Source organism: Agelaius tricolor, unplaced genomic scaffold (assembly GCF_023055355.1).
Source record: "Agelaius tricolor isolate 1412-34295 unplaced genomic scaffold, bAgeTri1.0.p SCAF_15, whole genome shotgun sequence".
Taxonomy (NCBI): Eukaryota; Metazoa; Chordata; class Aves; order Passeriformes; family Icteridae; genus Agelaius; species Agelaius tricolor.
Genome location: NW_027269275.1, coordinates 14,255,381 through 14,280,791, shown reverse-complemented (window position 1 = coordinate 14,280,791; position 25,411 = coordinate 14,255,381). Strand labels below are relative to the sequence as shown.

Here is a 25,411-nt window from a genome sequence, read left to right as displayed (position 1 = left end):
TGAAATCAGGGTGTTCTTTAAGCCCCAAGAAGCCCAGGTCTATAATCAAGCAGTTTACTGTGACATCTCAGGTACAGCTCCTTCCCTGCCTCTCTCACCCCAGTGAAGGTGAGGTGCAAACACTCCCCAGATCCCTGGGCTCTGCTGGGAAGGGTCTGTGGTCAGCAGGGCAGTGCTGTCCCTGCAGCTTCCAGAGGATCTCCCATGCAAGCTGGAGACACCTGGCTCTGGATCACTGATCCCACAACAATCCAGGCAGTGCAGGGATAAGATTTCATGCCATAGCTTTGTCAGCATTTCCTCAAAGGCCAAAGAGCTACAGAGCAGAACATTTTAGTGAATGAGTACTAAAACCCTCCAGACCCCCAGCATGGGTCCTTTTTACATGGATTAATCATTAGGCAGTAGCACCCAAGTCAGAAATGCACTTGCTGACCCTGGATTCCCTCCCACTGCCCAGATGCAGCCAGACCAGAGGTGGCTGAGCCCTGCTGAGCCCAGGGTGGCTGCAGAAGGACCATCCCTGGCCAGCACCTGCTTCTCTCCCTGCGTGGGAATTGTCACCTTGTGGCTCTCAGTCCATGGTTCCTCAAGGTGGTGTTGTGTGCTCAGCAAGATGAGCACCCTCCTACAAAAACAGAGTCCAGGCAGTCTGCTGACAAGGTTTATGCTTGTCCTGTCTTCCAGAAGTGCTGTCAAGCCCTTCTCTGGGAGCAGCTGTCATTGCCCCACCTGGGTGACCTCACCTCAGAGGTGGTGGCTTTGCTGTGCTGGCGCAGGGCAGGGAATTCTCGGAGCCCACAGCGTGGTTCAGGTTACTTTGTCCTTCCTCTCTGTCTCTGCATGGTGCTGCTTAGGTGTTTTTCAGGAGTGGGAGATGGCTGCCAGGTTTCCATTCAGCAAATAACCTGGGTTTGCTCATCTAGGAGGAAGAGGTGTGAGGCCCAATGTCCTCCAGCAGCTGGGTTCCCATTCTGGAGGGTGCTGCAATCCCTAGCTCAGGTCTTCTGTTCTTGCCTTCCTGATCCAACTGATGGATACAAATGTCATGAAACAGCTTCATATTTACACAGTAATTGTGCAGGGTTTACTCAGCAAATGCCATCTACAATAATTACTCAGAGCCTGTGCTAACAAACTGTCTTGCTGCCCACCAGCTGCAATTGTGGGAGCTGTGGAAAGGATGGTTTTAAAAAGTTGTTCCCAAGGGATTCCTTTTTCAGGGCTGTTCTCTTGGCTCTGGTGATGGGGTTGTCCAGCACTTTGCTGCAGGAGTCTCCTGGGGTTGTGCCAGGACAGCTTTTTCATGACTGAGAAAGAGGAAAACTACTTGCATGCAAGCCTTGAGCTGGTCTGGGACTTAGAGGAACCAGAGCAAGTGATGTGTGCTGAGAAAAAGGAGCCTGTTCCTGAATGACCCTGAAAGGCCATTGGGAGAGCTTAACTCTTCCATTGGCTCCTTGGAAGAGGATCTCAAGGAGTCATTTAAATGATGCATTTCCTTACAGATCAGAGCTGATCCAGTAGATTGTCAGAGTGGGAATTGTCCCAGAGTCATGGTCCCTGGGTGCAAAAATAATTGAAGAAAACAGCCATCTTTAACTGGCAAGTTGTTTACTTTTGTTTCTTAATCCCTTCAAGAAATGCAACTGCCTTCCTCAGGCATTTCTCTGCTAGTCCCAAATCCCTTGCAATGAGGATTTGCAGATATTGTGTGCCCCATGCTGCAGATATCTGAAAGCTTTTTCCCAGTGCAGTGAATTGTACAGCTGGATCTCCTGCCCCACTGGAAAGGGGCTTTGCTGGTCTCCACGTGTACTGAAGGTGCCTCCAGAAATTACTTGGCAGATACTTCTGGATCAGGTGATTAACAGAATTGATCAGTTCTGGACAACTGGCAAAGCCAGAAGTGAAGAAGTGTTGGAAATTTCCTCACAGCAAATACTGGAGCTCAAAATGAACTTTCTTAATTGCTCAAAAATCCCAAATGATGATTACCCCTTTACATTGAGATGTCCTGCATCACCTGAAACTGTGGATCTCTGTTTATTGATGTGGTCAGGTGGGAACTGTGTTCAAAGCCAGTCACAAAGCATGAGGAGATTCTGTCAAGAAGATGCTGAGAAGCAGAGAAGCTGAGCACTTTGGCAACCAAGTCCTGTGCATTGTGTCACCTACACCCTGATTTACTTGCAAGCCAGGCAGCAATGCCAAGCTCTTTGTGAGCTTTGTGCCTTCACTGAATGGACTTCAAAGCTCCTCTAAGTGCATGGGAAGGAAATCAAAAATCATTTTAAACTCAGCATCACTTTTTCAGAATAAAAATGCATGGCCAAATCGGAACCCAGCCCAAGCACTGGGTTAGAAATTGGAAGCCAGATCCAAAGCATTTCTCCTGAGGGAAGAGATTGGTCTGTATTTTCTCCTGGAACATCAGTAGCTGGTCCCAGGCAGCTCAGAGCCAGGGACAGCATTAAGGCAGCCTGGAAAATGCAAGACAGCAGAAGGAATTACCATACTCAAATAGAAATCTCTCCCCAGGCTGTGAGACCAGGCTGCCCCTGCTCCTCACAAGGGAAGGTGTTGGGCCCCAGCTCCACTTCAGCTTTGAGGAACTGAACATTGAGGAGGTTTTTGTCAGAGCAACACACAGATATGAGGTGAGCCAGCAGGGTTGGGGTAGATCCTGATGTCTTCAGGGGGAGCAGTGAGACTTGTGGACCTGTGGAATTCCTGGCAACTTGGGCAGTTGTGATACTAGTCAAATTTGGGGGGTTTCTTGGAATCTGGATCTTTTTGATGGACTTGGAAAGGTGTGTCTGTTGTTCACGAAACCCCAATCCCTGCTTTTTAAAAGCCTCCCTTGGAGATCAGCTGGGAGGCTTCCTGCAAGACCCCTTGGCACATGAAAGCAACACTGGGTCAAAAAGCTGCATGTTCAGAGGCTTTTGTTCCAGCCCCAGACACAAATCACCTTTGTGTTCAGGCTGTCCAAAAAGCAGCTGGAACAAACTGCCTGCATTTGAGTTCAAGTCCATTGCAAACAATGTTCAGTGTTCAGGAAAGCCATCCACCCTCCTGGCTCAGCACTGGTCAAAGTGCTTGGCAGTGTTTTCCCTTGCTGACCAGTCCCTCACACTTCAGCTGTGGTGTATCTCTGGCTCTAGAACTAACAAAGCATTTCTGGAAAGGAAGGAAAGCAATTTTCTACCTATTTGTCTCCATCCCAATGATGTAAAGTCTGCAAAAAATAAAAAGAGAGAGAGCAACTGAAAGAGGTAGAAAATGAAGCACTACATCATGCCAGACACTTTCAAAAGCTTGTTTATAGCAGGGAAGGACACACTGAGTTGTTTTCTTACCAAAAGATTGTGCTCTCTGTGCATTTTTGATGCTGATACCTTGTTGTTTCTCTCTGTCAATTTATTATTTTCATTAGATGAGAAAAGGTGAATGAGTAAATGATACTTTTAGTGCTGTGCTAAGCAGCTAGACTGCAGGTAAACCTCAGCTAAGGATCCTCAAGTGAGGGCTTGTCCCAGCACATCTGAGCCAGGGGCTGGTGGGTTAACATGGGGTAGGCAGGAAAGCTGCTGATGGATGCTCTGGAGCTTTTGAGCTGTGTCTGTGTCTGGGATGCTGCTGTTGGGAGGCACAGGATCAAGGCAGTAAAGAAATGAAAGGACTCTGCAGTCAACTTTACCAATAGGATAAGGGAAATGGAAAAAAATAATAAGAAGGTTATTACTTTGCAAGAGAAGAGTGGTGAGTAGGTCTGATCTCAGTAAAGAAACAATTATGCTGACTTTTTGTTTGCAGAAAAGTGCTGCCCTTTTTTTTTTTTTTTGTAAATGAAGAGGGAACATTTCACAATCAAATAATTTATTCTTTGTCCCTCCCCCAAATTGGTCATGGGATATTATTGCATAAGCAGCTTTCTCCTTGAGCAAGGGCAGGTTTTGCTTGTTGAGATGTGTAGAGCAGAGCCAGTGGCAGTCTGGTGAATAAAACAGAAAGTACAGTTCACTGTGATCCCTGATTTTTAACTAAAGGTCAGAGTGGGCATTGATTGGCATCAGCCATGAAATAAATCTGAGTCTTGTGCAGCTTCAAGTGCTGATTTCAGTGGATGTTGGTGACTTCTGCAATTTGGAGCCCATCTGCTGAATGTGGTGTGTTGGATTAAGGACATACGTTTGGTTGTTTAAGCCATTGCTCTTGGCTGTGACAGCTGATGGGTTCACTGGTGACAAGCTGGTCTTTTCATCTGTCCTCTGAGTAGAACTGTTACTGCAGTGGATGCTTGAGGCTCCCCTGGATTCTTGTCTCAAAAACCTGGCAGTGTATGTCAAGATCTCATGGGAAGGATCCTCCATGGAAACACCAGTTCCAGATGAGAAATATCAAAGTAGGGAATCTGTGGCTGGGAAGGCTGGTTACAGTGAGCCCACTTCTGTGGCGACACCTCTGTGTCCACCACATTACAGATGGGGAAGCTGAGGCACATAGGCATCTCTGGGAGTGTGTTTGGGATCCTTCAGTGGACCAGCAGCAACTCAGGGACATGTCCCACCTGCCGTGGTGCCCTAAGCCACATCAGCTGCTGAGCACTTTGCTCTGACTGCCTCCTGTCCACGTGGGTGCTGTGCTGAGCACAGGGTGCTGGGTTGATTTGAAACCCAGGGTGCCTCTGACAGCAGCTTTTATCCCCCCCAGCCCTAACACCACCCAAATCCTTTGCAATTCCCTTTAACAAAGCCATGGCCTCCCTGCCTTTGGGGCTGGGGCTGTGTCATGGGACCATTTTGATGTGCCCTCCCTCCTCTCTGGTGACGTCTCCTTTGGTGAGCGCGCCCTGGGCTCGCACCAGAGTGTGAGAGCTGAAATGGAGCACTTGAACATAAGAGCATCCGTCACTCCTGTTCCTCCACAACGGCCTCTTCAGGGTGTTAACTCCAGGGCTGCTGGTGCCTTAGGCAGCATTTTGCCATCAGGAGATCAAATAGGACCAAAAGAATAAAAGTCAGTATTTTCTGGTGTCCTTCATAGTCTTCTCTGGTCCTTCCTCTGAAAGTCCTTGTCCAAGGAGGGTCCATGGGATGAGACTTCAGGAGAAGGGAGCTTAAGCCATTACCAGTCTCTAGCCACTCTGGGCACGTGTTCTGTTGCAAGGCAAGGGTATCATTTACCCACCACCATTTAGTGCAGGATGTTAATTAGTGCTGTGAGGGCACCTCATCGCTGACCAGGTCAGATGCCCCAACAATAGGTCTGCTGCAGGCACCCCTGTGTCTCCTACATCAGCCCAGCTCCTTCCCCACTAAAAGCCCAGATTGGCTGAGCAGCCAGAGCATTGCCTTTGAAATGCAGATTCCAGTTCTCCATATCAGGCTCACAAAAGGCATTTTACTGAGATGATCTACAGTTTAAATGTGAAATCAATTGTGGATTGATTGAAGGGCCATTATCATTCTACACCCAGGATGCCTCTGTGTTTTCATGCTGTTCATGGACTTTTTAAGAAAACTCATTACCTTTCCTGAGCTGCTTCCTCCCTTCCCTGCATCACTGCTGAGCCGCTTCTTGTTTCTCTTTGAATAAGTGAAGTAATAAGAAAAGCACCAGGCAGGAATATGGTTCTGTAATAGAAGATTCATCCTGCTTAATCTGATTTCATTCCGAAGGCCTCTTGTATCTTTGTTTCTTTTAACTCTGCTGCTGACTGTTGTCTGCATCTGATGACCTCTGTGGCATTTGGGATTGTGAAATCTGTGTCTGTCCTTTTTGTGCCCCTCCTGCCTCTCTGTTGGAATCACTGCAGGAGCTGGCAGCACTGTTTATAGGCATGGAGAAGCTCTGGGCTGTGCCTGCAGCTGGTTTTTCCTCCACACCTGTGTTGAAACGACTCTTGGTAAGCAGGTGACCTGTCTGTAGCTGCACAGGTAAAAGTGGCCATAACAGAGCCCAGCTCCTGGCCTTGTCCCTTAGAGAACAGAAGTGATCAAGTCCCCAGCCAGGACAGTGATGGGCTGGATTTGAACCCAAACAGGGGATCCCAGCCAATCCCATTCAAACCAGAATGCAGACTCTAATTGGCCAGTGGGCTGGGTGTGTTAAGACCTCGACCAATCAGGTGTTCAAGCAGGGGAACTTGGAACCCCCTATAAAAGGGGGTGTCCCTCAATAAGCCTTGGCTGTTGTTGCATGAGCTCGGTGTGCTTGGTTGTGTGCCTATCTCCAAAACTGTGACAGGCTGTAGGAGATAGCCAGGCCATGTATCCCCTGCAGAGCAGGCTGTGGGCTGGTGTCCTGGCTCAGCAGAAATCCCCCAAGGTGTTGCTGTATCCCTGGCTTTCCATCATGGAAACCCAAGTCTTGGAGCTGAACTGGTGTAAACCTCTGCAGACAGCAATCACAGCCAGTGAGCAGTGAGGGTGTGATGTCTCCATTTGCTGTGTGAGGTAGTTCCTAATTGCTGATCCGTCCTGGAGGAAGGGAGCTTGAGGTTTTATGAAGCCAAGGGAATTTAAAATAAGTCCCTGCAGAGGGACCATTTGTTCCCCGGGATCCCAGGATACTGAGCTATGGGAATAGTGCAGCTGATGGGGCTGAAGCTTTGCTGGTATCTGGGAGGGCTTTGGCTCTGCCAGCTTTGAGCATCCTGTGAGAGAGATCTGCACTGGCCTCTGTTAGCTGGGTTAGCCAGGATATTCCTGAAGGAGTACTGTTTTGTTTCCAAAATCACAAGCTGAAATCATGTACCAAATGGTCAAATGCAGAAGTCATTCTTGTGTTTTTGAGAGCAATTTCTTTGATTGAAAGTGGGCAGAGGCAGGATGAAAACAGAAGGTGGCTGTTAAAGGGAAAGATATCACTATATAGAGCAGTTTGCTTTTTTTTTTTCTTCCTGGTGTCATTTCTATTCTCCTGGAGAACAGATGAGTTGTATTCACTGCAGGGATCTTCAGTGGGGATAGAAAATACTCTGCAGCCACAAAGTGCCCAGCATCTGCTGAGCTGCACTTTGCCCTCAGCTTCTTGCTGTAAAGCAAGACAATAGATTTTCTCTGCATTTATATCATTGTACACAGATGAAAAACTGGTCCCTTATTAGTCTAATAGTGTGGGAGGGGGAGTCTGTGAGAGGCTTGTAAATAGGCTTGGGGGGAGTTTTTTCTTCTCCATGTTGGGTGGGGTGAACTTCTGGAGCTGGTTAAAGCCAGCCCTGACACTGTGGACTTGTTTGAGTTTGTTGATAAAGTATTGGGTATTGTGTGAGAGTCCAGGCTCTCACAGTGAGGTGAATTTTCCTCTTGCTGCTTCTCCAGCTGTTTGGGGGATAAATGTAAACAGTCCTCCAGGGGCTGTTGAGAAGCACTGATGTCCCCTTGGGGAAGGAAACTTTGGTGTTGAGGTTTTGCTCAGCTGGTTTTGCAGACTTATTCTTCAGGCTCTCAGCAGTGTCCTCCAGCTGTGTGGCTGCTGGGCTGGGATTTGAGCAGTCCTGGCTCCCTCTGACCTTGTGCCTTTGTGCACACCCAGCTCCACTGTTGGGAAGCCAGGAGAGAGTAAATAGCTTCCCTTGGCAAGCACTCCAAAGAGAGACTGGAGGGGGAGTAACTTCCTGAGGAAGAGCATCCCTTGGGTTGAGCAAAACTGGGCTAATGACGTGAGTCTGATAAAGGAGGGTAAAATACAGGTTGTATAAGCTCTTAGAGAGTTGCTGTTGCCAGCCTCTGTAGATTTAGAGTAGATTTAGAATAATAAAGGCGTTATGATTTTTATCCTCTCTTTAGACCCCCTTTAGACTCAACAGAGCAAAGTCCATGGTTTCCATCCTAAGTTCGTGTTTGGCTGTCTTACAGGCTGCAAAACACTCACACTGGAGGACTGAACCCAGTAAAAGAGTGGTCCCCCCTAAGTCTGCGGTGTCTCTGACTGTCAGAGCAAATGTGGATGGCACAAAGAAATTCCAGGACAAGGTGAAGCTGTTCATTGAGAACAGCCATATGAACTTCATACCTGTCTGGGCTGTGGGCACTGGCACCACAATTGCCACTGACAAACTGTTTACTCCAGAGCTCAAGTTGGGACCCTGCTTCAGATAGGAGATATCTCAGCTCCTGCTTCTCCTGTGGGCTCAGCAAAGAGCAGCTTTAGTCCATCAGACTAGAGCTTCTTCAGTGCACAAGTTCCTGGCTCTGTTTGGCTGAAGCCAGAGATTCCCTCAGAAACACGTGGTGGCCATTTGAAAGTTGTTGGATACCCTCGAAAGCCACTGAAATGGAAACCAGTTGCTCAACTGTTACTGAATTTGTCTTTAGTTCTAATACATTTATTTCCTCACTTTATCAAGTAACAATTGGAGAAAAACAGCATGTCCCAGCAGTGTCTGGCTGGAAAATGTTACATTACCAGTATATTTCTCTTTGCAATAACATTCCTTGCTTTTCTGTTCCCCATGGAGCATCATCTCACAACAGTAGCAGTAGCTTCTTGGCAGCTCTTCCACTAAATGAATGGTGCTGTTTTATTTCCCCTCTGCCTGGGAGTCTGGGAGGAGCAGCAGAATTTGTCTTTGCCCTGTATCCTCCTCGGTTTGTTCATCCCCAGCTGCCCAGCTGGGCTGGGCTCTATCAGATCAGACCTAGTGTCTCTTTGCTCTTTGCTTCTGCCTGCTGCCTCACCGTCTCTCCACAGCAGAAGCCCAAAGCAAAGCCAGGATGGCTGCAGGACCAGTTCCAAAAGGGAGAGGGGAAGCTCTCTGAGGCTGGGCAGGATGCTCTGTGACACTGAGGTGAGCTCAAAGGAGGGGCTTCACTCATCCTACTGCCTGTGTCTGAAATCAGACACACTCTTGTAACTGGGAGAAAGTGGAGCCTTTTCCAAGTGCTCTGTTCTTTGTGCTGGAGAGTTTTTGGGATGAGAATTGTCTTCTTGAGGTGCCTGTTCTTTTCCCTGACTGCAAAGAGAGTCCACAGTTCTCCCAACATCTAAATTTTTGGGTAGAAAGAGTAGGTTAATCCTACTTTTGGTGTTTAGGACAGATTTTGGGGTGTTAAATATATACCAACCAGCCATCCACATACACAGGGCCATTGCAGGGAGGCAGACCCTAGTCCAGCATGTCCTGTGCTCTGTAGCTACAAGCTGGCTACATGAGAGAGTGGGCAGTGTCAGTCTGCATGGTGTCATTGTGCTCTGCCTCTTCCCATCTGTGCCCCTCTGCTTAGTTTAGGGCTGTTGCCAGGGCTGTCAGCTGCAAGAGCTACTACTGGGTGAAATGGGACCCAGGTTTCACGGTGTGAAAGCTTCTGCAAGCTTTCATCCATTGCTGTCTCCAACATAAACCACTAAGCTGGTACGCATCAGTTCTTAACAGTTTTCCAGAGTAACTTTCTTCTATACCATCACTTCTGCTGCCACATTTTCTCTGCCTTTCAAAAAACCAGTAACTGCTCCAGGAACAATTTGTTTCCTGGTCATGCTCAGATTTATTGAGAGTAAAATAAAAGCTCCAGACTAGCCTGCAGTTAAGGTTTCTTTACATGAAGGAATCAATTTCCATTGAACATTCATTTTATCTTCTGTCTAGCTGGAGTTACTAATCTCTTCTTGTCACTCCATTTCCTCAGTAGCCAGACTGGTCTTGCTGCTGTCTTCATTCTGGGGAAACTTCTGTTGACCCTGTGTTCCCACAGTTCATTTCTCTTTGTGAAACACCAACCCAGCTGTACTGTTCTGGCAGAGGGTGAGATGTTGGGAATGATTAGGATTGGATGCTCTTTAAGAGCTGAGGGGGTGCCATGGCACCACCAGATGAGTCTCTATACCCTGCAGCTCCTCAGTAGCATCTACAGAGGAAGCCACGTGAGGCAGCAGCTCCCAGGAAAGGTGAAATGGCACTGAAGCTGTTCTTCCTTCTGCCTGCAGCCAGGTCAGTGTCTGGTACAGTAAGACCTGCAGGAAGCACCTTGGAAAAACCCTCAGAGTGTTAATTAAGCAGCTGGTGATGCTCTGAGATGAGGCAGCAACTGAGAAGATGCTTTTCATGCAGACTGTATGAAAACAGAGCAGCTGCTGGATGGTGATAAACTCTAGGGCAGCCAAGACCTGGCTGTGGTTTAAGCTTTGAGCTTGGGCAGCCTTTTGGGTGGAAGCTTTATTGCAGAGTGTTCAGTCAGAGAACCTCACTGAGTGACCACATAGAAATAGCAGCTCACATGGAATTTTCCATCTCTGCTTCTCTTCTGGCTTTGTTCCCTTCTGTTACTAGTTCATAGTGACAAACAAAGGACAACACATCCATCAGCTGTACTGGCCCACAGAAGGTTTCAACATATTTCAGCAGCATCCTTGTCCCCCTGCCCTCAGTGGCACCAAGAGTAGAAGCTTCCCAGACCTCCAGATCTGGCAGCCCCATGTTTAAGCTGTGGCTGCTGCAGATGGACCTGAGGCTGGGCCAGACTGTGGAGATGGTGCTGGAAGGCTGCTCCAGCACTGCCCAGGTGAGGCCCCTGCCAAAGGCTGAGCCTTCCCTGTCAGATCCCCTCCACTGAGGCTTCTTCTGCAGCCCATTGACGTTTGCCTGGGAAAAAGAGCAAGTGACTTCAAGAAGCTGTTTTAAGGCCACAGGTTTCCATGGCAGCACCAGTTGCTTTCCTTCCTGGTCACCATCAGTTACTAAGGCTTTTTTTGTGTTTCCATAGCTACCAAAACCCAGTGCTGTTCCCAAAATACAGGCTGACGGAAATACTGCTCCTTTGGGGCAAACAGGAGGTTACCAGTGTTGTGCGCTAAGGCAGAACGGAAGGGCAGGGAAAGTAAGTTAGACTTAAGTTAGAAGCCAGGCAGGAAGTAAACAAACGCCAAGTGCTTTATTCAGGAGAAGCAAGGGGTAAAACAAAAGTCCTGTGAAGGGTGGAAGTGTCTGGGAGCAGCATTGCTTTCCCTCTGCAAACAAACATGACCAGGGGGCTGGTCTAGCTCAGAGTCCTGGAGGAGGAAAACACAGTGTGCCAGCTCTAATGATCAGTGTGGTATCCATCCACGCGGGAAACTGTTCCCAGGGATCATTATAATTGACAACCTGACACTTGCCAATATTTCCATAACCACTCACCCCAGTCTCTCAGCCAGCCCTGGTGTCCCAAGGGCAGCCAGGTTTGGCAGCACCCTTAGAGAGCAGCTCAGAGGAGATAATAGCAGGGTCATGGGTGTTCTCTCTGTGGCTTTCTTCCCAGGGGAAATGGAACTCTACAGAGAAAATGCCGGCTAATCTTGGTGTGCATTCCCTAGCTCCAGGACCACTGGGCACACATGTGGAAGTGAATGTGAAATGTGTATGCATGAAGCTCCTGCTTATACTGGTATTCTGAGAAAGGGTTGCCTCAGTGGTAACTTGAGGAAGACTTGCTCAATCAGCTGCAGTGGGACTGTCACTGTGCAGTTCTGAGCCCAAAGGTTTTGCTGGAGAGGGAAATAGAATGATCAGGACACTGGTTAGGAAGTCCTGCCTGGAAAGCCTAAATGGCATCTGCCATCCATGTCAGCTGTGGCTACCTGGCTCCTTCAGTCACAGCCTGATGCCCCTGCGTGTGAGCTTTTTGTTCTCCTTGGGTCCAGAGAGATTGATGGTCATCAGGCTGGTCAGCAGCCCAGCTCCCTGCATTGCATATGCAACACAGGTGACTGTCAAGTCTGTGGGCTCTGAGGAGGAGCTGGGTTGTGGTGTTGTATCAGAGAAGAGTGAGAAAAAAAGGGAGGAATTTGGGAATGCAAAACCATGAGAAATCGGGAAAAGGTCTTGAGTATCCATCTTAAGCATGGTCTTTTCCTGTGAAGTGCAAGACATCTGTTCCTCAGGAGGTTTCTTTTAAAACCCAAAAGGCCACAGGGCATCCGAGGAACAAGTAATCCCTTCCTTACCTGAAAGCAGGCTGGCTATTTGGGTTGTTTGGCTTTTAGCATGGATTCTTTCCCCTCCACTTCCAAGAGAGGGTTTGCTAGCACTGACCCTTGTATCACCTGTTCACCTTGATCTATGGAAATTCTTTTTCTTCTTTTTTAAATTGGTTCCTACAAATTTTTGTAAGTGTTATGCTTACAAGATGAACTCATTTTACAGAAACAAGAAAATCATGACTGCTGACTTGATGACACAGGAACTGCTTCATCTAAGCCCTTGTCCTTGGAATGCCCCAGCTCAGCTGTTGCACATCTCAATAACTTCCAGTTGGTTTCCTAATGTTGCCCTTCAGTGTCTTCATAGCCATTTAGACAGGCTAAACTATCATCCTCATTTTTCTGCTCTGTTCTATCTACCAGCTACTGCCTTCCAGATCATCTCATGCCAAGCACTCTGCCCAAGGGAACTGAAAGCATTAGAGTGAGCAAGAAGTCTGTCTCTTCCCAGAGGAGAAGCAGCTGTCAGAAAGGTCCCCCCAGTGTTTCACAGGGCCAGTACTGTGTCTGGGCATCAAGAGAGGGAAGCCTTGAAAGTGCCCCTGGTGGTTCTGCACTTTTTGTGGAGTGAAGGTCTCCGTAACAAAGGCATAGGAAAAGCCAGGCATGCAAATCCAGGCAGGATCCACGGTGAAAATGTTACTGACACGTCTGTCAGACTTGTATCTGCTTTGGGGGTTGAAAAATGTCAAATGCTTCGGAAGAGGAAGGAAGTCTATGGTTACTTGAGATTTTTTTTCCTTGTCTCCTGTTTCTGTAGCAACCCAGTGCTGTCCTGGCTCTTCAGTCTCTGCAATGTGGACCAGCAGCCCCTTGCTGCAGATTCCAAGGTGAGCATATGTGGGCTCACTCTGGGGTTTGAAGGAGGGATGTGGTGCTTTTCTTTTGGGAGGTCCTCAAGTTGAGAAGTTTATTCTGTAGTGTCAGCAGTGGGTTGGCCTGAACCAAATCAGCAGAGCTGCTGAAGGAATCAAAATCTCATCTGAATTGGGAACATCCATGCTGGCTCTAAGACATGAGGAGAAGGGAGCAAGAGATCAGATTGAGGCAAGCCATGCAGTAACATGTCTCCTGGAAAGCATCCCAGCTCTCCAGCAGCCATCCCCTTGTATTGCTGCCAAGCACAGAAACGTGAGCCTGAGAGAATCCCAGACCAGAGCGTGGTGCCTGCAGACAGATCCTCACTGTGAAGAAATGAGGGTGAACTGAGAAGCCCATTCTGGGGTCACACTTTGAATGTTTACTGTTTCCTCCTGTGACACCTTGAGGCTTGATCACAAAGGTGATTAATGCTTTACATCTCCTTGCAGGCCATTACGTTCAGTGTAGGGGAGGAACTTCGTCTCTGCATCCAGTTTAACCCAACTTATGAGAACAATCTGAATAGCTGGGTGGCAGAGAGGGTTCTCAGGACGTGCTTCATGGAGCATCCTCATGAGGACCAGATCACTGTTCAGGGAGAAGTCTACTTCCCAAATCTCCATCTCCAGACCCAGGCCATGGACTTTGGCTGCAACATGAATGACACTGAACAAGTGCTGTATGTGGAGATGACCAACTGCAGCCCAATTCCTGCCCAGTACCACTGGTCATTCCAGACAGACAGCCAGACACCATAAGGTATGTGAACCTCTTCTTCCTGGTGTCCTGTACTTCCTATACTTCACAAAGACAAGGCTGTCTGTCTGGGATTTGAAAAAGTGGTTTTGAGTTTTCCTTGTGGAAATAACACTGGCCTGTTTTGATCAGGCTGGAAGCTCAGGGAATAGGTGATCTCTATAATGTTTGGTGCTGGTGTAGCCTCCATATTGGTTCCCCTGGGAAGGAAAGCTGCTTTCTTAGACATCTGTGGCCTGAGGCAAAGACCACCTTGGTGAAATGAATTTTGGCCTGTTCAGCCACACTCACCTTCATAGAGCAGCTCTTTGGTCTTTGGCAGAGATCAGCAGGTTCTACAGCTTTAGGATAGCTGCAGCTGCTGGGGGGAGCACCCATCTGAACAGCCCTGGAAGCAGGGTCACCCAGGGCTGGGCCATGCTTCCCAAACTCAAGAGCAATCCTGCAGTCATACTGGGGCACATGTAAAAACACATTTCTGGAGGAACACAGTTCCTCCTTTCTGACCTCTCTGCAGTGTGCAGAAGTCTGAGCTGGGCAGTTTTTATGACAGAAGCAAATGATTTTTCCATAATGCCCCAGGAAACCGAGCCAAGTTAACCATTGGGCATCAAAGTGCTGCTGTTACAAGGAATTGAGCTCATCCAGGAGCAGTGTTGTTCAAAGGACACAGCCTCTTGGGAGCTGTAAATCAACTATGGCTCTGGGGAGGGCCTAGGAGAGAAGCCCTGGGCACTGAGGAAGTCCATTTCCAGCTGGGTCTCATCAAATTCCAACAAGTTTTTTTGTGTGCCCCTTCTTGATGCACAGCACCTTCATGAGCAGACCCTGGAATGCAGAGAAAAGTTGCCAAAAGCAGGTGGAGGGAGGTGGAGAAGAAAGAGCAGGGCTGTTAGCTCTGCTTGGAGGTCCCTGGTATCTTCTGCCAAATTAGATTAGGGTTTAATTACAACCTAAAGGGGAAATCTAATTTTTAGGCTAGAACAATGCATATATTTTTCAATAACAGAGAAATAAGCACATTCCAGTGAACTCTGTGAGGAATTAATTTCCTCTGGGGCCACTTGTTGGCCACTTGCCTGTTTCTCTGTATTCCTATTTTTTTAGAACCAATTTAGGCTTTTGGAAATGGGAATGCTGAATCAGTGTTCAGCCTGTAATCACCCCATCTCCCCCTCAATTGGCTTTGCTGGACCTGAGCCTGCAGGCACTTGCTCCTCCTGATGCTGCGTCCCCTGAGTCTGTGGAGTCGGTGGCAGCTGAGGGTCCCAAGCATCTGGCACGAGAGCAGCCTCTGCTCCAAAGGGCTTGGCGTGGCCCCGTTGCTGCCTCTTTCCTGCTGAGGATGCCATGACAGCTGCCTGTTCTGCTCTGCATGTTAATGAAGCAGGAATGTATTTTCTCTGGGTCCCTCAGCAGCCACCATGTGATTGTGCGTGGCAGAGCTGCAAATGAAGATGGTCTCCAAGCTATTAACACCTCAAATTGCTCGTCAAGAGCCCAGCAGAAGGGCAGCATGTCAGATATTATTTCTGGGCCACATTAAGCACTGTTGGTATTCTAAGTGATCAGAATAAACTAATTCAGTCTGACACCGAGGGAATCAGGTATCAAGACTGAGGAGGGTGAGCTCAGTAGAACTGAAGCATCCATACATCCAACCTTGCTGGAGCCCATCAGCAGAGCCTCCCAGCATCCATCAGACACACACAGTTATTTTGACCAGGAGAGAAAAATGGGTTTTTTCCTACCTGGATTAGACTCTTGTGTGCTTAGATTTTATTTTCTTCCAGCAGTAAAAGCCTGTTTTTCCTCCTCACTCTCTAGTCCCTGCTGCTGCTTAGAGGTAGAAGCAGCAGAGTCCAGCTGTTGCTGTGTGGTTGGACATGCCCAATCCATGCCAAGCCATGCACATTCTCTGCCACTGTGGAGCCATGAGTCTCCTGTGGTTACTCTTTGTCTACACCTACAGGGTTAGAGACAGACTCAGAACAGGCTCTCTTCACCCCTTGTGTCTTTGATAGCTCAAAGCTGAATTAAGCCTTTGCACCAAGAGGTTTTCTGTAGCATTAGAATGGACCTTTAGAGTCTCCCCACAGGAAATACTAAATCTGGAGTCCAATTCAAACATTTTGCCCTATTTTTTACCTTCAAGATTTCTTCTTGAAAGACTAATTTGTCCCATTTCTAAGGCCAGTAACCATCTCCTCAGCTTCTTTGGGTTTCCCCTCAAAATGAAGACATTCGATACAAAGGATATTCTTTGAGAACTGTGACAGAGGCTGCAAAAGGCTCATCCCCAAATGTAGCTTTTCTCTTGGGCTTTCATCCTTTATTCAGGACCCATGCTTTGTCATCTGCATTGATCATTGCTGTTCCTGCATCACCTCTTTGTCCCCTCTGTGCAAGATATGTTCCCTCTCTGGGACAGAGCTAACAGGCACACACACATGAGCAGTCCATGTGCCAGGATGGATCAGCAGGGAGCTCTGCACCTCCGTGGCACATGTCAAACCACCTGCATGTGTTGATCTGACATCTTTGGTCAGTGGGAACATCTTGGCTACAGGGTAAGGAATTGCCAGTAGATTCTTTGAGGAAAGGATTTCTTGAGCTAAACATGTAGAAAATGATTCTTCCCGTTCAGGATTTTCTTGGCCAAAATTTGTGAACAGGAGCCTCTCTCTTCCCAAGTGGCTCTTCCTACAGCATTAGTGATTTCTCCTGTCTCTGTAATCTCTCATTGCATGTCCCCAGGCAGGTGTCACTGCAGGGACCCTGCGAGCCAGATCCCAGCCTTGGTGCTGACCAGAAAAACCAATTCTGTGTTATAGTTGATGGAATTTTGCTTTGTTGTTTTTATAACAAGGAAAAAATGGAAAATGCAGACAGTGAAAAAGAGTGCAAGGCAGAAATCTGACAGCAGTGCTCTGTCAGCCACTGGCGGGGAGAGGCAGCAGGAACATTGGGAACATCCATCAGAAATGCATTTATCCCCCATGACCCTGGTGCTGGGGAGCCTCAGATGAGGGACAGTAGTGCCCACCCCCTTCTTGCCCCTGGTCCTCTCAGCTCCTTAGACCCCTGTGTTTTGGGCTTTGGTAGCCTCACAGGTGCTATTTCCCTACTTAAATCCCCTGGGTAACTTAGAAGAGCTGAGTTGTGAAGGAAAGACTCTCCTGGTGTGTCCCTCAGCTGCAGGAGGTTTAACAGCAGCAGACCAGTGGTTTGCTCAATGTAACAGAGAAGTTGTTTCCTGTTTCTCAGAGCTGGAGGCTCTTGGGGCAAGTGCTGGGTGCTGGGCAGGGATCACCTCTGGGGTGGCCATGTGGCTGCCATGAACAGCTTGCAGAGAGTCTCATAGGCATAGGCACTGAGGAGCTGAAGCAAAAGACACTTGAAAATTTGCTACTTGCTTCATTCAGACAGAATGAAAAGTAAGATTCTCACCATGGAGAGGGTTGTGAGTATGTATTGTTACCAAGTCTGTAGTAGAGACACAAAGCTGGACATGAGATGTGGGACAGTGATGCTTTGTTCGGACAAAGATGGGTGGTGATGGTTTCCTATGTTCAATGTGTCTGTGAACTTCTTTTGTACCTTCAGCATAGTGATAGTCACCATGAACCTTCCATCTCTCTGCCTCTTCCAGAATGGTGCTGCTCTTTTCCCAGCTCTCTGGCTGGCAAGTCATCCAGCCTGCCCCCAGGCCTGGGCATGGCACCTTCTGGTTGAGCTCTGGGAGCACTACAGCACATTTGAGGCAGCTCCTTCTGCCTCAGGGCCGGTACCCACTGTCACACACGTGGAGGACTGTGACTCGAGACATTGCAACGGAAGCTGGAGACCAGAACAGCTGCATGGGAGTCACTTTAACTCTCACACTTGGGTTTGGGGAGCCTCAGCCACCTCCTTCGCGTGGGAGTTGGGTAGATTGTTTTTCTGTTGTAATCTTAAGGTGTTCCTTATTGTGAGTTTATAGCGGTTTGTTTCATGTACCCCGTTCGGTTTCCTCAATGGTTTTGCCCTGAAGTTGTTTACTGCTATTTTCCCACCTAATCTTATGTCAGTCCCCATGTCAGCCTCCCTGATTTCCAGACCCTTCCCTGCCAATCCTGGAAATACTGCCCTCTTCCCTTGTTCATCAAATGTAACCCCACCCCTTTCTCTAGAACCTTCCTTGTCTATCACCCTTCCCTCAAAGTTCCATTGGTGTGCCCAGCCTGATCCCCTCCCATGTTATCCCCTATTGGTTACCTGGAATCTGATCCCCGCCCTATGTTCCTCCCCTGTTGTTCTACTATTGGTTATCCTCCCCTAGTACCCTCCCCATGCTTAAGTTTCTGTTACCCTGGTGGAGCTTTGTCATTTGTCCTTGGACTTTCTTGAAGATTAAACTCTCCTGAGAACTTATACAAGTGGTCCCTCTCATCTCCTTTGTTCTTGACTTCCTTGATTCCTATCAGCAGCTGCACAGAGCAGTTTTGCTGCCTCCAGGAGTTGGGCAGCCCTGCTCTGCTGCCACCCAGACCAACCCGAGGGGCAGATAGGGGACAGCCACTCTTGGCACGGGCCAGGAGGTGAGGGCTAGCCAGAGGATCACCAGGCAACTGCCCTTGTCAGAGAGTGGCAGAACCTCACTGAGTTGTCATTCCTCACTGGACTGGGTTTTGGAGGAGTGAATTGAGGGTACAGAAACTAAAGGAGAAAGCATTGCCTAGGGGAAAAGCACTGTACATCCCAAGTGCTGGCAGGTGCTTAACTATCTCCCTAGCTTTGTACTGTACCATCAGGACCAAGCCTGGGAGATGTTCATCTGTCATTCATGCTCGGATCAAGCTGGAGGATGTTGGATAGGGATTGCCTTCTGATTTTTGGAGCCAGTCAGCAAACGCTCTTGCTCAGCAAACATTCTTCTTGCTCTGCCAGCACTGTTCAGCTGCAAATCTGGGAAGCAGCCTGTTTTCAGGGCTAGTTGATTTGGCAGGTGAATTGTTACACACTCGTTAGTGGATTCTGACTTCCATGGCCACCGTCCTGCTGTTTAGATCAACCAAGACCTCTGGGCTCTGATGAGCATTGGCATCGGGCGTTCAGTGTTCGGTTCATCCTGCAGCACCAGTTCTTCTTAGCAAAAGTGGTCCCCTGAGCACTTGCACTCCATGGTGTGGCTCCATGCCAGTGAGCCAGCCCCCTCATCCGTTAGATGGTTGAGAATAGTTTGGGATTGTTTCGGCCCCAAGACCTCTAATCATTCGCTTTACCGGGTAAAACTGCCCATTGCCAAGTGCCAGCTATCCCAGTTCCCTCCTGAAACTTTGGAGGGAACTAGCTACTAGATGGTTTGATTAGTCTTTGGCCCCTAGACGTGGGTCAGGCGACTGATTTGCACGTCAGGACCGCTATGGACCTCCACCAGAGGTTCCTCTGGCTTCGCCCTACCCAGGCGTAGTTCACCACCTTTTGTGGTGAAGGATGCCAGACCACGTTCATGTGTTGAAGCAAACCAAAAAGCATGGATGCTCACACTCCACCTCCCTGGCCCTACGAGGGGGATGCAGGCAAGACCTGGGATCCCACCTCAGCTGACCCTCAACTTCATTGTGCCGTGGGCTTTCTAACAGAGCACTGGGCAGAAATCACATTGCGTCAACACCCACCTCGGGCCTTCATGATGCTTGTTTTCATTAAACATTTGGATTTCCCTGGTCCTCACCAGTTCCAAGCCAGCTCTTAGGCGCCAGCTGAGGTGGGGCACCAGCCCGGGACCCCCCCAGGGGTCCATCCCTGCATGAACTGCTCGGCTGGCCCTGCTGGCTTCTGCCCTTGCTTTCTGCACATCTTCATTGGCCAGGGCTCACGGGGGAGCCCAAGGTACGTGGGCTCTGCAAAGGACATCCTTCTCCCTACCCAAGCCATTCTGTCAGTGCTGCCTGGATGGTTCCTGCATGTATTCGTCCTGGGAAGGAGGGGCAAGAGGTGCAGGAGGCTCCTGCACAGCACTTTATTGTTTATGAAACAAAACATTGATGTTTCTTTTTGGTTTGTTGGTAGGAACAGCCCTCACTGAATGTGTCGGTGATGGGTAAGGTGACATAATCTCTGAAACGTCATTTCTCTTTTAATTTTTCCATCTTTTCTCACCCTTCATTCTTTTCCTGCTTCCTGGAAGCTGTGCTTTAAACAGCTTTCCCAAGAGAAAATCCATTTGAACCCCTGGCACAGCTCTGCCAAAAATTGCCATTTCTAGTATGGCTGTGTTCTTTTCTGGTGTATCCCTGTCTTCACAGGGTAGCTGAGAAATCTTTAAACTCTTAGAAGAGGCTCAAGTTCCTTGTGGTAAATTTGAATCCAGGTGCTAAATCTTTACATGTTTTTTAGTGTAAGTCTGCACTGGGGATTTTTGTGCTGATTCCTTCTAGCCCAATGTGGTTCCTAGACAGGGAGCACAACCTAAAACTAAATCTTATGATAAGAAGCATCATCCAGATGCTCCTTAAACTCTGACAGATTACTGTGTATTGTCTTTGCCAACTCAGAAGCAGTAGCAGCTGGGTTAAGGTGTGGGGACTTCAGGATGTTAGAGGTGTGTCACCATTCGTCTGTATGCCCTGACTGCAACAGGGAGGCAGCCAGGAGCAGAGCAAAGAGGGCTTCACTTCCAGGGAGATTGAATGGGGTTCAGCAAAGAGCAGGGCAGCCACAGAAATGCCCATCCCAGAATTAGATAGAGCAAGGATTGATTTACTCTCCACTGTGTGCTTCATGCAGTAGAAGGAGGTAGGAGTTCCGAGGGGTCGGGCACCCCAGGGGTGCTCTGGGCCCAGCTGCCATGCCATGCATTTTCGACAGTGCCTGACTCAAAGCTGCCTTTTCAGTGGCTCTGCCCTCAGGAGAGTCATCCTCCTCCGCAGGAAACCTTCCCAGCTGGGAGCTTGCTTTGCATGTTCCCCCTCACTGATAACTGTCACCTCTTTCCTGCCTTGCTGGCCTCTGTCACCACCCACTTGTCCCCAGCTGTCCCCAGTGTCACTCGGACCAGGTCAGTCCTGTCTGGTCATCTCTTTTCCCATCTCCAGGAGCTCTGTGGGACCATTGGACTGTGAGCACATCCTGGGAGTATGCCTGCCTCACTCTAGGTAAAGCAGGGAGGAATTCTGATGTACCATGTGAGTGACCTTTAACAGTAACTCAGGAGCGATATTAACTCAGCTTTTACATGGGGTAAAAGCTCCCCACGCCTTTAATCTAATTTCTGCCAGGGTGAGGATGCCTGCATTTCTGGGCAGGAGATAGATGGCAATGCTGGCACACATAGCAGGGTGGAGCTTCAGTGTCTGATTTATTTTGGGATTTGACCCTAGGAAGTATATTAAACTGGAGCACTTTTTTGTTTGCTTTTCATTTTGTGCTCATTATCGTTGCAGCTTTACCTTCGCCTTCCGTGCCCCATGGTGACCTGCTGCAGAATCCCATTTGGAGGCTGGGCTGGGGCTTCTCTGCCTGCCCGGGATGTGCCTCGTCCGCGCGGGCCGGTGGAGACACCTTCTGGGGGTCAGCAGAAATGGTTCTGACGAGCGGGAACGTTTCCTCCTAGGTGAGGACTTCAGGACGTGCTCTATCATTTCACCTCCCTCCTTTTCTCACGCTGCTCTTGGCCCCATGGAAGGACAGCAGTGCTGGCAGGCAGGGAACCTGCCAGCCATGCTGTGAGCTTGTCCTCAGGGTTCAGCTTTTGAGATCCAGCTTCCCTCTCCTGCAGCCTTTGCCCTAAGAAGGGGACAGATTGAGAATCTCTCTTTTTCCATGGCTGGAAGCCTCCTGCTTGCCTGTCAGATCCAACCAGGAGCAAAGCAGGCTGCTGCTCTCAAGGGGTTATGCTCAACCAGTTCTTTGGTTTCCCACTGTTTCCTAATATTGTTAACCCTTGCAGCCATACTCTGTGTTTTCAAGCTCTCAGCACTTGCCCCCATGATGACATCTTAAAATGATGAGTATCCAGATCCTGGCCACGAAGACAGCTGGAACACATCTCTCCTCCTTTGCTCTCCATTACAGGAGTCAATAGTCATCTGTTTGTAGAGCTGATTTTTGAAGTAGCTGCTAAGATTGTAGTTGGTGCAGATTTCTTTAAATAACACCTCCAAATTACAGCTGTCGGGCTTGTTTAATTTTGAACAAAGACTACAAATTGTATTTCTGTTAGAGCTGCTGATTTCTTCAGAAGGACCTTTGGCTCCAGTCTGATTGAGAAGTATTTTTCTGTCTCATAGAGAATCAGGAGCTCACCTGATGCTTATAAATCCCCTGGCTGCTGTGCAAAGCATGAGGAAGAAGAAGATTTAATGGCTTCTGTCATCTGTACAATCAGTGCAAGTCAGAATAACCACAGTAAAGTCAGTGAAGACTACTCCCAGGGTCATAACTTGTCCAGAGAGGGAAGTTTGGCTGCCTAAGGATGATCTGTACAAGGACCTGCTGTGCCAGCCTGCAGTGCTGATTGTGGCTGGCCCTGGTCCACCTCACCTTGGAGCAATTGGCTGAGGAGCTTTAGCACCTGCACCCCGAAAAATTGGATGAGCTACATCTCATAGGAATACTCTGGGAGAGGCATGAGCCATGTTGGATGAAGCCTGAGGGGCCTCAGACCCTTCCCTGACTTTTCAAGAGTAATGGTACAGTTGTGGTCTGTGGGTTTCAGCAGGAGCTGAGGACTCTCAGTGAACTCAAAAATCAAATCTTGCAAACATCCTTGAGCTGTCCATGGCTTGCTCCAAAGTGCCCTTTTAATCTGCATCTGGTTGCCTGAAGGAGAAATTCCAAGTGCTGATATCATGTAAGGCCATTTAAATACCTCCTGGGTGTGTGGTCTCTGGTGCTTTGTCCTGGGATCACCTGGAAGGAGTTGGTGCTTTGTTGGGAGGCTGGTTTTCACACAGTACCCTGGCTGTGCCTAATGGGAGGTCCCTGGGGGCCTGCTCTAGGGAAGCAGTACTGACACTGTTGATTGTCCAGGAGTTGGCCATGATGATCCTTGTGGGTCCTTTCCAACTCAGGATGTTCCATCAAACTCTTGTGTTTAATGTGGAAGGGGGTTGGTGGCTTCTGGGGCATGTCCTCAGTGCTGGCAGGGACCTCAGGCACTGTCATTACCTCTCTGTCCTGATGTTGGTGGCTCTTACACAGCCTGAGCTGGCAGGGTCGTGTCATCCCATGTGACTCTTCACATGAGGTTTGCAGAAGCAGTGTGATTTCTATCTGCTCTATTTTGGGAGGTGGGTGTGGGAAGTGGTGTAAAGCTGTGTCCTGAGCAGGCTCAGAAACCACCACACAGGCTGAGACTTTTTTTTTTGGTAACATCTCAGAGGCTGGGACCAGTAGGTGTCATAGGGCTATCCTGGCCCTTCTAGGAAAGATTCCTTTCTCCCTGGTGTCAATCTACCTGTGTTCCCATTAAAGTCCCACATTAATTCCTGGATGCATTTTGTCTTGTGTGGCTGGGTTGGATGAGAGCAACACAGAGGGGTTCACAGTTTGTTGTCAGTCCCTCCAGCTCCAGGCTGACCTGCTTCTGTCAGGAGGCTTATTCTCAGCTCCACAGGCTGGTGGAAGCATTTCCACTGCCCTTTGGCCCCTCTTTTGGAATGGGTCCTCTCTGCAGGCAGAGGAGATGCTCTTTGTTCCTTGCCTTCTCCCTGCCGTGCCAGCCTTGGCCTGGAGTGTCTTCCTATGAAGTGCAAGACATCTCTGTTTCTGAGGGAGTTTCTTTTAAAACCAGCCCTAGGTGGTCACAGGACATCCTAGAAACAAGTGGGACATCGACAACTTCCCTGGGCAAGCCTGTGCCAGTGCTTCACCACCCTGACAGGGAAGAATTTTTTTCCTAATATCTAAATCTACTTCCTTTCAGTTTGAAGCCTCCCCCCTTACCTGTCACTACATGCTCTTGTAAATAGTCTTGCCCCATCTTTCCTGTTAATTCCTTTCAAGTACTGGAAGGCTGCAATTAGGTCACCCCAAAGCCGTCTCTTTTCTAGGCTCAACAATCCTAATTCTCTCAGCCTTTCCTCATGGGAGAGTTACTCCATCCTTCTGATCAGGTGGGTGGCCTCCTATGGACTCGCTCCAGAGGTGAAGAAACATCTGCTGTGTCACAGCGCCGTGGGGAAAGAGACGATAAATACACAGATAATGCAAGTGCTGTTCACCTGCGTGCTCATTTCTCCCACTGTGCAAATGCCTTCCACAGAAATCCCTTTCCCGGGGCGAAGGTAAATCTCTCGCTTGCATCCTGGCATTTCACAGTGTGGCTGACGGCGAGAGCCCGTGTGCTGTGTGCTGTTGTTTTCAAACGAGCCAGCTCGGCTGTTTCTGTGGCGGGTGTGAGCCGGCCGAGGCTTTGCCCCGTGTGCTGTCCGCGGTGCCCGGCCCGGCCCAGGCCGCTCTCGCCCGCTGCCCTCAGAGCGGAGCGCTCGTGGCGCCAGCCCGGCCTGAGGGCGCGCCCGTGTGGCCGAGCGCCGCCACTGCAGCCCGGCGGGCGGCCTGCCCTAGGGCCGCGGCGCTTCCCCGCCGCCCTCAGGGGCCCGGCGCAGCTTCGCCCGCCCTGCCCTGCTCTGCCCTGCCCTGCTCTCCCTTGCCCTGCTCTGCCCTGCCCTGCCCGGCTTGCTGTGGAGGCAGAGTTCGGAGCACGCCATGTGCGGTGTGGGACCCCCAGCTCTGTGCAGGGGCTGCGGTGGCAGAGCGGGTCCCTGCGGCCGAGCCATTCTAAACGCACTACCCGCCCTTCCTGAGCCACTTTGCAAACTAAGCGAGGCTGTTTATAGAGATGAGACTGGTTTTTAATCTGTAAGCACAATGTCTGCTGCGTTTGTTAGTTCGTGGATTTGTTTTTGAAGGTGTTGGTATTTCCTCACCTTTTCCATCACAGCCTCTTCTAAAGATGCTTCAGTATATTTGCATCTCACAGTGACACCTACCACATACGGTTTCCTTTCACAAATACTAGGTCTTGTTCATGTAATTAATTTTTCCTGTCTCTTATATGTGGTTCCTGGAACACTTTCCAGGATTTCTTTTTAGCATCCTTTGCTAACATTTTGCAGATATAGTTGTGCCTTTTAATTCTCGCAGTGGGGTGTGGTTTCTTAGCACCAGGGTCTTGCTGTCTGTCCTGCAGGGACAGGAGGATGGTCACACCAGCCTCACCACTGAATGCCAATCTGGAACAGCTCCATCTGTGCCTCTGAAACCAGAGTCAAACATTTTCTCTTTGTCACAAGTCTCAGAGTGCCTGTGGGATGAGTGACCTGTGCAGAACACAGCTCCTGGGGGCTGATCCCCAGCTCCACATGCACCCCTTGGCAGCACAGGCAGATGAGCACCAGCTTGAGGTTCTCCTTAACACCCAGAGGAGTTTGCCTTCCAAGAGGCCAGTGAAAGTGGGGTCTGTCCAAATTCTCAGTTCCTGCACCAGTCTTCCCCCCCAAAAAAAATGCAACCAAGCATTCAGTGAGCAGCAGCAGTGCCTGGGCACTTCTGAAATGCCTGCCCTGTCTGCCCATCCCCTGCCTGCTTCTCATTCGGTTTCAGTCTCATGCTGGAGGGGTCTAAAAGGAACATTTCTGCTTTGTCATCATGTTCAAATAAGAAATGCACCTCAAATAAGGTATGCATCTCTGCCTCCAAGGGGGAGACATTGATAGTTTTATCTTCTTGCAGCTGCTGGGACAATTCTGTGTATTTGTCCATAAAAAGGAAAAAGCCTGCAGAGGGCACTTGTTTTTAGCACACATTGAGGAAAGCACTGTGTGCTGGCAGCAGGAGGTGGCAC

At 49.1% G+C, this 25,411-nt stretch overlaps 1 protein-coding gene across 2 annotated transcripts in view; it reads left to right on the top strand.

The window, feature by feature from the left end:
* The window catches only part of HYDIN (HYDIN axonemal central pair apparatus protein), a 61,610-nt gene extending 37,601 nt beyond the window's left edge, over positions 1 to 24,009 (top strand). The window contains exons 4-6 of one of the 2 annotated variants that reach the window (XM_071440560.1): positions 12,725 to 12,794; positions 13,275 to 13,584; positions 21,009 to 24,009. In XM_071440560.1, coding sequence (XP_071296661.1) covers positions 12,725 to 12,794; positions 13,275 to 13,583 — 379 coding nt within the window. In that variant the 3' untranslated portion in view covers position 13,584; positions 21,009 to 24,009. Of the gene's footprint in view, positions 1 to 12,724; positions 12,795 to 13,274; positions 13,585 to 17,233; positions 18,000 to 21,008 lie in introns of those variants that run through there. The other variant, XM_071440558.1, reaches the window with a different exon arrangement.
* Positions 24,010 to 25,411: the final 1,402 nt, after the last annotated feature.